Genomic DNA, 13119 nt, shown 5'->3' on the forward strand with positions numbered 1-13119 from the left:
GCTTGGAAAATGTGTTTTTTTAAAATATACCAATTAGGTTTATAATTTCCTTTCACAATCTTGGAAACATATTAACAAGAGGCAAAAAAAAAGACTGGAAATTCTGTAGACAATTGGCAAGTTGAATAAAACATAAGGATAAGAATGGTGAGGGAGTTGTGCTATTGATACTTGTAGCTGACATGACTGACTGCTGGATATGTCAGGTAGAAAAGAAAGTATATCTAGAAGGGCACAAAGGATTAGAGGTGGCAAGTACAACAAACATGGTTAGACTAAGGTATGGGGGAGAGGTAAGGTTGGGATGGGATAGGATGATGGAGCTTTTAGGATTGGGTCCAGGCAATGTTGAGGACCATGACTAGCTGACTGTTTGACAGAGATAAGAGACTTAATGAATGTTCGCTGAAGGGGCAGTGGAAGAGGAAGAAGTGGTTCTGGGGTGTGCAGATTCAGGAAGGCTTTCATTGAGTAGTGACGTATGAGTTGGACTCTCCTTTGACAATAATTTTCGTTTTCGTCTGAAAAATATTGTGCTTTAGTTCATTTGAAACAATGATCTTAACTTCTTAGATTGAACCAGATGAAATTGCCATTTTCATAGGTAAAAATGATCACTTATAGACAAGTTCATCTGGTTCAAAGAATGGGTTGAATAATAGTATCAGCAATTAACAGCCTGTGAGCGTTTTCTCTTGGCCAGGAACTGTCATCTTGGCCCTTTTCAGCTTGCCACGAATCTGCCTTCCATGGAGGTGGCAGGTGATTGATTAATATCCAGCAGTGGAGAACTGAAAAATTAAAACCTAAAAAGTGTTCCTAAAGCAAAACATTTACTATGGCCATCCCATGTTCAAATTTCTGTAGAGACCGTACTGAGTACAATTACAAGGATGATCTAGTTTAATATTCCCAATATTTCTATAAGATAGGAGCTCCTCTACTCACCATTTTTTAGGAAATAAGCACAGAGAGGCTGGGTTGCTTGTCCAAGGTCACCCATAGCTGTAGGGGAGTCAGGATTTGACCCTAGGGACTCTGGCTCCAAGGCTTGTATACTGAACATGGATATAAAGCTGCATGTTGGAATCATGGCAAAACATTTGTTTTAACCAAAATTCCTACTTGATGGTCCAAATTCATTTTGTTTTTTTCCAAGTACAAAGTCAGGGGTGAAGTGAATGTATTCTCCTTTTTCTTCACAGGCTGTGAACTGCTTGGTATATGGTTCATCTCTACCTGGGAGGGTAGGTGGTGAGACTAAAACATCAGGCTGAAAATGTTTAAAAAGGTGTTTAAAACGTCAGAATAGGAATGATAACATTTGTGTGAAAAACTCTGAAATGATTAATTTAGGTCAAAATTGACAAGCAGCAGAGAAAATATTTTTAAGAGAAGATTTTTGAGTCTCACATGTTTGTAACTTTCATGCTTTGGCCTCTTGTACTGAGTGACGTTCTTCCAATTCTCTGGAATTAATATTGATACACTTTTGAAAAAAATCTTTTTTCTGTGGCTTCAAACAGATAAGTAGATGCTGCAGTCACCATGTCCTATTATTATAGGAAAAAAGAGAAGTGAGGATGGCCAAGGTAGAGAAGGCTAAACGAACAGGCATTCATCACAGGCAATTCTCACCTTTAGTCATTAATACAAAAAGCAACTGACTGGTGAGTAAGGTTTCTGATTCAAAATTTGAAATCTGTCACCTGTCAATCCAAAACTGTGGCTTAATTCTGCACACTTAACAGCTTTCAGTCTTCTATAATCCTACATCAAAAGTCAAATACTTATGTTTGGCATTACAAGGAATTGCTTAATATGATAAAGGGCATGGACTTTGGAAGCATCTAGACTTGGTTCCAATACTAGCTTAATACTCTGGCTTAGACCTTGGCTAGTTTATATGACTGCTTTGAATCTCAGTCTCCTTGTCTCCTTAATATACTATTACAACCTATCTTTAAGGTTGCCACAAACATGAAATTAGTTATAAACTACACATAGGCAGTCATAAAACTCACTGATATCATTACTATTATAATTCCTAGTAGGGAACAGCCTTACCTGATGCAAGCTGAGGAAAACAGTTTATGGTGATGGCCCATAGAAGAGATTTTCACTATATTCCCACCTCCCAGCAGAGGCAGCTGGGTTGGGAGCACAGCAAGTGGAGTAGTGGAAAAATTCATAGGAGAGGCAGAGCTTTTTGATCATAGGCAGAGCTTCTTGCTCTGCCATCAAGCTGAAAATAATATCACCTTATATTGTTTAGTATCCCGAACCCCAAAATGTTATGATTAATGAGAGAAATTGTTCCTCCAAAGAGCTTATTATCTAGTGGAGTAAATAGATGGAATAAATGTTCTTTGGTAATCTCTTCTGCATTATCAAATCCACTGAATAACTGAGGAATACTGGGTGCTGGATGACGGTGTCAACCTCTTCATGTTGCTGGCACCACCACAGTCTACAGTATTGTTTATGTCAAAGTAGATCCTCCTCTCAATTCTTCCTGACCTAACATAAGACCACAATAAAATTATTCTTCTTCAGGAATTTCAGGACATTCTTTCCTGTTCTCTGGAAGATGGTCTAGTGTGCTCTTAGTGTATTGAAGAGATCATTAAACTGACGAGGCTCAGGGCAGGGATCAGCCAGAAGCCAGAGTGCAGAGGACTGAGACCCAGATGACCAGCTCTTGTTAGGAAAAGGGCTTCAGAGAGCTCCCAAAGTAGGTTGGAGGTTACTTCTCAATTGATGATAATTATATTTTTCCAAGTGTTCAGGCCAAAACCGCTGAAGTTTTTTTGTCTCCTACTTTGCCTCCACCCCTCCTCTACTCCACACACCTATCAACAAATTTCTCTATAACACTCTTAGAATTTGTCCAGAATCACACCACAGTAATGATCTCTACCACAATATCCCTGCCTCTATTCAACATTACTTCTCACCCTTGAAGCCTTCTGTGACTTCTATTTTTACCTCCTCCCCTCCCCTACCCCACACAACTAAACCATCAGCAAATTTGCTTATGATAACCTCACAGACAAAGAACATGTTCAGAATCACACCACATTAATGATCTCTACCGCAATATCCCTGTTCCAAGTCACCAGCACTTCTCACTTGCAACAGCTTCCGGCCCAGTGTCCCTCTGTACCTCTATGCTGCAACAGAGCTTATACAGGATGAAGGGACAAAGGAAGGCCCTCTACGGTTTTTCCTCAAACTGCCGACAGAGTGACTCCAGAACAAGCACAAGAGAACGCACCTCTTCTCTTCTATGGATTCTGATTTCACTCAGAGTAAAAGCCCAAGTCTTTCCGATGGTCTGGGCCCTGCTACCTCTCCACCTTCAGCTCTCCCCCACCCTTCTTCCTGCTCATTCACAGTTGTTTCCTTGGCCACATCAGACATGCTGTCACCTCCAAGCCACTGCACCTGCTGTTCCCTCCCCCAGGTTTTCAGCTAGCTCTTCTAGGCCTCCGCCCCGATGTAACATCAACAGTGAGACCTTCCCTGACTACACTGCATGAAACAGTAACCCACATTCCTACCCCAGTCCTGCCAACACTGCCTATCCCCTTTTGCTGATTTATTGTACTGCATAGCAACTTACTACCGTTGGCTTGCTCTACGTTGACATGTTTTTATTATCTATATCATCTGAAAATAATATATACTGCAGGAGATCGGGAGCTTTAAAAAATTTCACTGCTCTCTCTCCTGGCATGCCATAAGCAAGCATTCAATAAATAACTGTTTAAAGAACAGACAAGTCCAAGCGATTGTCTTCCCAGTTCAGTTCACCCTGCTGCTGCTTCTCACCAGAAGGATGGGAGGTAATTTCCCCTTTTCGGTTCGTAACATTTGATACCAACGGACTTAAAACAAAGATTCTCTTTCTTTGATCCCCTTTTCTTTCCTCCAAAGCAAAGATTCTCTTTCTTTGATCCCCTTTTCTTTCCCTCCTGCAGTGTGAAAAGAGATTGTGTTTGTCAAAATAAATGGCACAGGGACTATAAACATTCCCTGTACTCCAGACATTTTCTGAGGCTGAATTTAAGCAGTAAAGATGTACTGCAGTGAAGTTGTGTGCTGAGGACCACCCTGCAAACTGTGTTTGAGAGACATTAATGAGTTGTATGTAGGCCTGGAAATATGCTAAATATTCAGAAAACGTTATAGTATATCTGAAATAAAAGTAAACTTTCATCCAAAAAAAGAACAGATAAATCCAGTTGCTAATTTACAGATTAAGAAACTGAGGATCAGGGATACCCCATGCCTTGTCTTTGGTCTTATGGTGAGACAGGGTAGAATGCTGTCTAGAACCTTCAATTTCCACTGCCCATTGCAGCATTGTTTTTTACTTCACCATGCTGCTTTTAAACTTCCTAGAGTGCTGAGAAGTTTCCATTGCAATTATTAACTACTATATATTTTTTCTCATCAGTTCAAACAGAAGAAACCCCATTTCTTTCTTACCTTTATCTGTTGAATTAGTGTTTCATCTTCTGGCACAGCAGGGTCTATAGCAATGATAATGCCCTCGTAGCCATTGTTATCCAGCCGAACAAGGGAAGTATTGGACCCCTGCAGCAGGTATAGGGCCAAGAGGAAGACAAAACTTCTGAATAACCCCATTGTTCCTCTTGAGTTGTTCCCAGCCCCAATGTTGTTCAAGAAGCTTTTCTTTCACCTTTAATCTCTCTCTCTATATATATACTCTTAAACATTGTCAACGTTGGCTGATTATGCAACATTGACTGTATAAAGGTCAAAGTTACACATGTGGGAAAATATTTGGCTTCAGTTTACACAATCGTTTTATTGTATATTATTGTAAAACTGATCTGAATCATAGAAGAGTTCAGATCTTTTAATAAAATACATTGCACATATTCCTTTGGGGACATATTTTCTATACTTTTTAATTCTAGCTAATTTCCTCTGTATAGACATATATTTTGTATTTTCTGAAGAGTGCAATGTGAAAATAAACAAAATTTCATAATAATATTAATAGAAACAATACTGCTAATTTTGTTATTCAGTTTTACAGAGTGATTTAATTATTATTTACTAACAGTATAAATAATAGAAGAGAATGTAAGATTACTAAATGTAAATAATGCCAAATTAGGTAAGATGGCTTTGAACCCTAATTTAAATATTTTTAAGACTGATAAATTAAGGCAGATTCGATAAAGTTATCAGAGTAAATCTTCAAAAATCCTGTCCAGTAAAGAATGAGTAGAATTTGTTTTTAATCAAGTATATCAAAAAAGAATGCTATGTGTTGGTTATTATTGAGGCAGAGTGAATCATATTAATAGTTAATATTTATTCGGTACTTACCAGGGCAGAGATTCTCTCACTTAATCCTCACTGCAACTCTGTAACATAAGTACGAATATTATCTTCATTTTATACTTGGGGAAACTGAGGCACACAGTTTCAGTAACTCGCCAAGATTACATAGCTAGTAAATGGCAGAGTCAGTATTTGAACCCAATAGTTTTACTCCAGAGCCCATAGATTTTATCACTTCACAATAAGGCAATATTGTTTTATAAGGCAAATAATATAATATGGTTAGGTGTGTTTTTTGTTTTTTGTTTTTTGTTTTTTTTGCGGTACGCGGGCCTCTCACTGTTGTGGCCTCTCCCGTTGCGGAGTACAAGCTCCGGACACGCAGGCTTAGCGGCCATGGCTCACGGGCCTAGCCGCTCCGCGGCATGTGGGATCTTCCCGGACCGGGGCACGAACCCGTGTCCCCTGCATCGGCAGGCGGACTCTCAACCACTGCGCCACCAAGGAAGCTCACCCAATAAGGTTTTTTAAAAATGAAAAAAGGGGGTCAGGATTGGAGTTATAATATTGACTTAAGAATGTCTAATCCTAAAGGAAAGGAGCTGGGACTCATCAGAAACCCAAAAGAGAACTAAAAATAAAATAGTAAAAAATATCTTTAAATTAAGAGCTTAAGTAGTAGGATACCTATGTTGCATTCTGAACAAGCAAGAGATTTTATCAAGGTAGAAATTTTACCATTTAACATTCCATCCCAAATTCTCCTCTTCTCTGGGAATTTAGGTGAACAATGCTGAATTCCCCAGGGAGAGTCAGACTTCTGATTACCATGGTGACACAGAGGTCTCCTGTCATGGGACTTTTGAATCTTGGGTCAATCACATGGTAAGACAGTAACAGCCAGGTTTTTTCCTTAAGAGAAGAGGATTTGGATTGTTATTATTGAGGCAGGCATATAGTCTGTGATTTCACTTTTGATTTCCTGGAAGGAATGATATTTGTAATATCTTCATTTAAAAAAAAAATGAAAAGAGCTTCTTTCTGAGTTGTAAAGCTGAGTTACTTACCCTTATGTAATGTCCTGAAGGCAAAATTGTATTTCTATTAATATGAGTTATTCACTATTAACACAGAACTTAGGGTATAAATAGGTTGGAATTCCTCCTTTGATACTGTTTCTTCCTCCTTTTTTGGATCTCCCTATCCACAGTGTGTGTATTCTGTTCTAGATTCCTTGTGCTAAGCACACATTCATCAGAATCCTTTCCTGCCCTCTAGAGCCAGATCTGGAAACCAGTCTCTCTTTCCCCACTACTAGTGCCCAATTTATGTGAGGTTGTGGTTCCCTCTGTACCTAGTTAGGTAAGTATCTGCTTTGCAGACAGTGTTTTGGGGATAGTGGAGGAAGTATCCTTCTGAGTTCAGACTTGGAGAGAAGTATTAGAAATCGCAGCTGTGGCTTCAGGTCAAGTCATATTTCTTAGTCCAGTTTCACCACTGATCTAGCCAATATTTCGATTATCTGTCTGACTCCTATCTATTAGTTCCAACCTCTGAAAAGGAAATGGCTGGGTTTTTGTATGTGTGTGTGTGTGTGTGTGTGTGTGTGATTTTAAAGCCCCAAACATTAAATAGGGAACAATATAAAATCACATATTTGTATATGTTCTTGGAACATCCCTCCATTAAGGGGTTCTTATTGGCCCTTCTTCCTACTTAGTGACTAGCTTTCCCCTTTCTTTCCTCAATCTCCGCTTCTCACTCGTTCCTTTCAAGATTATAAATTCCTGGAACTCCAAATACTTTTTCTCTATTCTACAAAGTAGTATATTAGCTCTCTCCTGCTTCTGCTCCCACACTTGTACATTTAAACCTGTTAAAGCGAGATATTTATGGTTATAAAGAGCTATGTAATCTTACATAAACAAAAGGAAGTCTGCCTTGCTACAGGTTCTCCACGTGGGGATGGACAGTCAGAGATGATTTCATTTTCTCTCATTGTGAGAGAAACTATGCCCTGTTCAACTAATCTCTTTACAGTGCTAACCATATGGTATAAAGCCCTCAATTCTTTGAAAATTTTTTCATCTCATAATAAGCAGTTTGGTAGCCTTCTTACAGAATTCTTAGCCACCAGATTTTCCAGCTCCAATTCCTCTTGCACATCACCAAATTATCTCATGTACAATGCCATCTTTCCCTTCTCTAATTCTTCAAGAGAGTATCATTACCTTCAGGTTGGCACGATCCTTTACTTGCTATTCAGAGTGCATCACAATCTGGTCAATTTATATCAATAGTTTCCATTTTATCTTCCAGTACTGCCTAGAATAAATCTTTCCCTCTAATCCACAAGATCTACTCATATTTTGTGAAAAATTACTTTTACTTTCTATTATGATATCCTTGACCCCATTCATTTTTCGAATAATTCAATATCTAGCTCAAATTCTGTTTCCTATGAACGTTTCCCTGACCAATCCCTCCTGTCATTTCCCTTCTCTGAACTTCTGTACACTTTGAATAATAACACGGTTTCCTACACAGGAAATCCTCCAAATTTCAGAATTTAGGGGTTGAGGTTTTGAATATCCTCATAATGGAATTTTAGTGCTGGAAGGTACCTGAGACACCATCTAGTTCAACCACTGATATTATGGATGACAATACATGTCCTAGGAAGGTGACTTAGTGACAAAACTCCAACCAGAACAGCTGAGTTTTGCCCAGTGTGACCTCTTCTCATGGCTTCCTGCTTACCAACACTGAACCAGTCTTTCCTTACTCTCCCTGGCTGCTGCTGCTGTTGCTATTTGTTACACCAGCTATACTCTGAGCTCAAGGTACCCATTTCTTTTTAGGAGTCATAAAGTTAGCAGATGCTACAGAAATATTGTAACATATGACTCCTAAATTAAAGAATTTCTCATTGTGTAATCAGAAGAATTGGAAGAGCCATAAGGAGAAAAAAATCCTTTGAACAAAATTGCTTGAAACAGAAAGTTTGTCCAAAGAATTTTATGCCAGGAGCAAGTACTCACAGATTCATCTATACATAGTGATCTCTATAATCCATTCTTTTATATATATGGAATCCTATAAGGATCAGGGAGAACTAATATTTACTGAGCACCCATGTCAGATACTCTTATTGTTACTTTACATTATTAACTCATTTAGTCTTCATGATCACGCTTTTTAAATTTTTATTTTTATTTTTAAAAAAAAATTATTGGAGTATAGTTGATTTAAAATATTGCGTTAGTTTCTGCTGTACAGCAAAGTGAGTCATGAGATAGGTATTATCTTCCTCCTTCTACAAATGGTGAAACAGAGACCAGAGGTGTTAATATAGCATGATGTCTACATCATGCTATGGGTAGTTATATTTTGCCTGGTTGGTTACACATTGGGGTATGGTAGTGGACACTGTTAGTGCTCTACTCCGACTTCCTCATATCTCTTTACTATTCCTGTATACCTCTTCTCTCTGTGTCAGGGGACTTTCTCAGTGGCTTACACTGGCAACTCTTCTCTGGAGGATAGCACTCAGGCTACATGAGCTGCTTTGTCTGTTTATGCAAAGGGCAGTGGTAGTTTACATCACACCAGGTGGTCCTTAGTCAATGACTGACAAGTGCAGGGATGTGAAATCTTAGTGCCTTTGCTTCAGGTTGGGACAAGTTCTGAAGTGTAACTTATACATTAGAGCTTCCTGTGGGAATCAACCTGAAACAACCACCAAGGGACTCTACCTGTAATCAACACCCCACTTGGCTCCTTTTCTTTCCTTGTTCTGGTTTCTCTCCTCCCTTGCCATTTTTTCTTTGAGAACTTCCTTAATAAATTGCTTGTGCATAAATCCTTGTCTCAGGGTTTGCTTTTGGTGAATCCATTCTAAGATACAGTGTCATGTCTTAAATTCTCAAATAATATTTATTAAGCGCTTACTATATGCCAAACACTATGTGACATTCTTTAAATCTATTAACTCATTGAATCCTCACAAGAACCCCATGAGTAGATACCATTTCTCATTTTACAAATGAGAAAACTGAGCCTTAATAGCTTCCTCAAAGTCACCCTGCCAGTAAGTGTCAGAACCAAGCTGAAACCCTGGTCTGACCCCAAGCCATATTCATAACCCCTATGCTGTACTCCTCGAGGACACATCACTTCACCTGGTAAGGAAGCCAACTCATAGTCAACCCCACCATCTGTGGAAGAATACAAAAACAAATGATAAAAATTCTAGTGCAAAAACCAAATTATCGCATATTTTATAATTTTCTTTTCCTAATCAAGAAGATCTAGATTTCTGTAACTGGGGAGAGCAAGAAATCTTGTATGGGCAAAAAATATTATATAACATGTCATATAGTCTTTAGACTAGTCCCTTGAATATTTATGGAGTATGCTTTGTGATAAGCTCAGAAGGTAAAAAAAGTGCTTTCCTTTAAGGAATCCACAGTTTAGTGAAGGAGACTGACCTATGAAGGTCTATAATACAACCTGATAAATGCTGTAATAAAAGTATATGATAGCAAGGAGGAAAGAGCAAAGAATTCTGAGTCAGGATTTGAGATGGAGTTAGGGAATGACTCATTTAACATGAGTCTTAAAGAATGGATAGGATTTTAATGTTTTATTTTATCTCATTTTAATTTAAGTTTACTTTATTATTTTACAATGGAAGAATGAAAGCCAGAATTTTGTTTGAAATAGAGGCCAAAATCACAGAGGTAGAAAATGGCCTATATCTCTACTTCGAATTAAAATTCTAATACAAAGACCTAGATCCCATGTACTTACTCTGGTGGAAAGAACAGTAGTGCTTTTTCTCTGATTGATTGAGAGTCTCTTTAAAATGACACAGAATTATTTTACAATTAGAATATTCACTTTCAAGCAGTGATCGCTTATATTCATAGCTATTCATAGCTATATAAAACGTGATTCTGAAATGGAGGTTTCAAAATTTCAAATGTTTCTAATATGGAGATGCGAACTTGGACAAATTAATGGCCACGCTAGGTAAAAGAGAGTGATTTCCAGCCTGTGGATTAAGACCCTCAGGGGACTCAAGTTTATTGAAATGGGCGTTCAAATTCATATGCATATATGCATTCCTTTTCCAAGCTACAGACACTAGAGCTCTTATCTGGTGGGGCAGTGATAAGACAAAGCGGTTAAGAATATAAGGGTTTGGAGTTGTACTGTCGGAGTTCAAACCACAGCTGTATCATTAAGTGGATGAACTTGGATAAACTACTTGACCTCTCTGTGCCTCAGTTTCCTCATCAGTTGAGTGAGGATAATAATAAACCTGCCGGGCTTCCCTGGTGGCGCAGTGGTTGAGAGTCCGCCTGCCAATGCAGGGGACACGGGTTCGTGCCCCGGCCCGGGAGGATCCCACATGCCGCGGAGTGGCTGGGCCCGTGAGCCATGGCCGCTGAGCCTGCGCGTCCGGAGCCTGTGATCCGCAACGGGAGAGGCCACAACAGTGAGAGGCCTGCGTACCGCAAAAAAAAAAAAAAATAATAATAAACCTGCCTTGAAGAATAGTTATGATTTAAATGAATTAAATATATATACATATGGGACATTTAGAACACTGACACCTGGTAAAAATATATCAGTTATTATTATGTATGTGAGTTGGGAAAGCACATCACTGACATTCTTTTGACATTAAAAAAATAATCTTACTGGACGATTTCTGAAAAAGTTGGGGATCACTAGTCTACAGTAGATCCTTGTGTATTCAAAGAAGCTTATCTCAGTGGATTACCAGGTACTTTGCTCCTCCTCCAGTTCCCTTTCCTGCTAGCTTTTTTGTCCCTACTTCACACATTAGTATCTCTAGCCTATATGTATTCATTAGAAGTGTTTTCAGTTATAAAACTTAATAATAGTGGCTTAACAGAATATGGATTTATTTGCCTTACTAGGCAGTCGCTGGTGTAGTCGCTTACTGGTGGCATAAAGGACACAGGCTCTTTCTAAATTTCTTCTCTACCAACTTTGATGTGTGACTTTTTACTCGTGATTGTGAGAGGTTGCTGCACCTACAGGTCCCATTTTTATGCTGTAAGTAGAGGAATGTGGTAGCCCCTACACTATCTGCTCTTGTATCAGAAAAGCAAAAGTTTTACCAGAAGCCCCTGAGATTTCAGTTTCCATCTAATTTGCCAGATGTTCTGATTGTGTGTACATCATGCTATTAAAAATGTGGATATGGGCTACCTGTATTGACATCACCTGGCAGCTTGTTAGAAATTGCAGAATCTCAGGCACTATCCCAGACCTACTGAATCAGAATCTACTTTTAAACAAGATTCCCAGAAGACACATGTGCACATTAAATTTTTTTTAACATCTTTATTGGAGCATAATTGCTTTACAGTGGTATGTTAGTTTCTGCTGTATCACAAAGTGAATCAGCTATACATATACATATATCCCCATATACCCCTCTTGCGTCTCCCTCCCACCCTCCCTATGTGACCCCTCTAAGTGGTCACAAAGCACTGAGCTGATCTCCCTGTGATATGCGGCTGCTTCCCACTAGCTATCTATTTTAAATTTGTTAGTGTATATATGTCCATGCCACTCTCTCACTTCATCCCAGCTTACCCTTCCCCCTCCTCTAAATTTTGAGAAGCACTAGTTTTCATCATATTAACCATAGTTAGCACATTTTGACTCTATGTATATGACTTGGATGCAAATACGTTATTATTAATTATCTCTCTGATAAAGATGTTGGCCCTGGCACTCACATAATCCTTCATGCTAAACCTAGTTTCTTTGCATTTCCTTGGTCGGCATGGCCTTGGTTCCTGGTACAGAGTCAGATTTTCCATTAGTGTCTTATTAAGCTTTTAAATATTCTTGTAAAACCTGTTCAGTTGCTTCTCTTGTCCCTGCCACCTGGGGCAGTGATTGTTGGAAGGGGAGGTTTCTCTTTCAGTGAACTACTTGCTCAGCTAATTATTGGTTGCGTTGCTTGTTTTTCTTCTTTTTACTTCTTCAGAGTTATTATTGAGCTCCTTATTTAGTGAGATGTGTAGTTCTGTGCATTGGATTTTTCCTCTATATAAAGTGCAAAAATTTAACCTGTTCCTGTATATTTTGAAATATTTTATTCAGAAAGTTGTCAAAGAACAGATCAATTTTAATTTTCTTTTAGGAAAAGTGCTTTTCACTTTTATTGACATGAGTCAATAAAACATCTGTTTCATTCCTTTTTAAAAGTAAACTTCCAAGGAGAAAAACCATATGATCATCTCAATAGATGCAGAGAAATCTTTTGACAAAATTCAACACCCATTTATGATAAAAAACCCTGCAGAAAGTAGGCATAGAGGGAACTTTCCTCAACATAATAAAGGCCATATATGACAAACCCACAGCCAACATCGTCCTCAATGGTGAAAAACTGAAAGCATTTCCACTAAGATCAGGAACAAGACAAGGTTGCCAACTCTCACCACTCTTATTCAACATCATTTTGGCAGTTTTAACCAAAGCAATCAGAGAAGAAAAGGAAATGAAAGGAATCCAAATCAGAAAAGAAGAAGTAAAGATGTCACTGTTTGCAGATGACATGATACTATACATAGAGCATCCTAAAGATGCTACCAGAAAACTACTAGAGCTAATCAATGAATTTGGTAAAGTAGCAGGATACAAAATTAATGCACAGAAATCTCTGGCATTCCTATACACTAATGATGAAAAATCTGAAAGTGAAATCAAGAAAACACTCCCATTTACCATTGCAACAAAAAGAAT

General features: G+C 38.5%; 1 protein-coding gene across 1 annotated transcript in view; it reads right to left on the reverse strand.

The window, feature by feature from the left end:
- CLCA4 (chloride channel accessory 4) overlaps window positions 1–13099 on the reverse strand; it is a 34994-nt gene extending 21895 nt beyond the window's left edge. Inside the window, 4 exon segments of the mRNA XM_022580919.3 lie at window positions 1126–1273; window positions 1414–1502; window positions 1505–1553; window positions 4495–13099. Coding sequence (XP_022436627.3) covers window positions 1126–1273; window positions 1414–1502; window positions 1505–1553; window positions 4495–4653 — 445 coding nt within the window. The 5' untranslated portion in view covers window positions 4654–13099.
- Between the last annotated feature and the right edge of the window lie 20 nt (window positions 13100–13119).

Source organism: Delphinapterus leucas, chromosome 1, assembly GCF_059928025.1.
Source record: "Delphinapterus leucas isolate spDelLeu-1000000601 "Yukka" chromosome 1, BTC_Dleu_Yukka2, whole genome shotgun sequence".
Classification (NCBI taxonomy): Eukaryota; Metazoa; Chordata; class Mammalia; order Artiodactyla; family Monodontidae; genus Delphinapterus; species Delphinapterus leucas.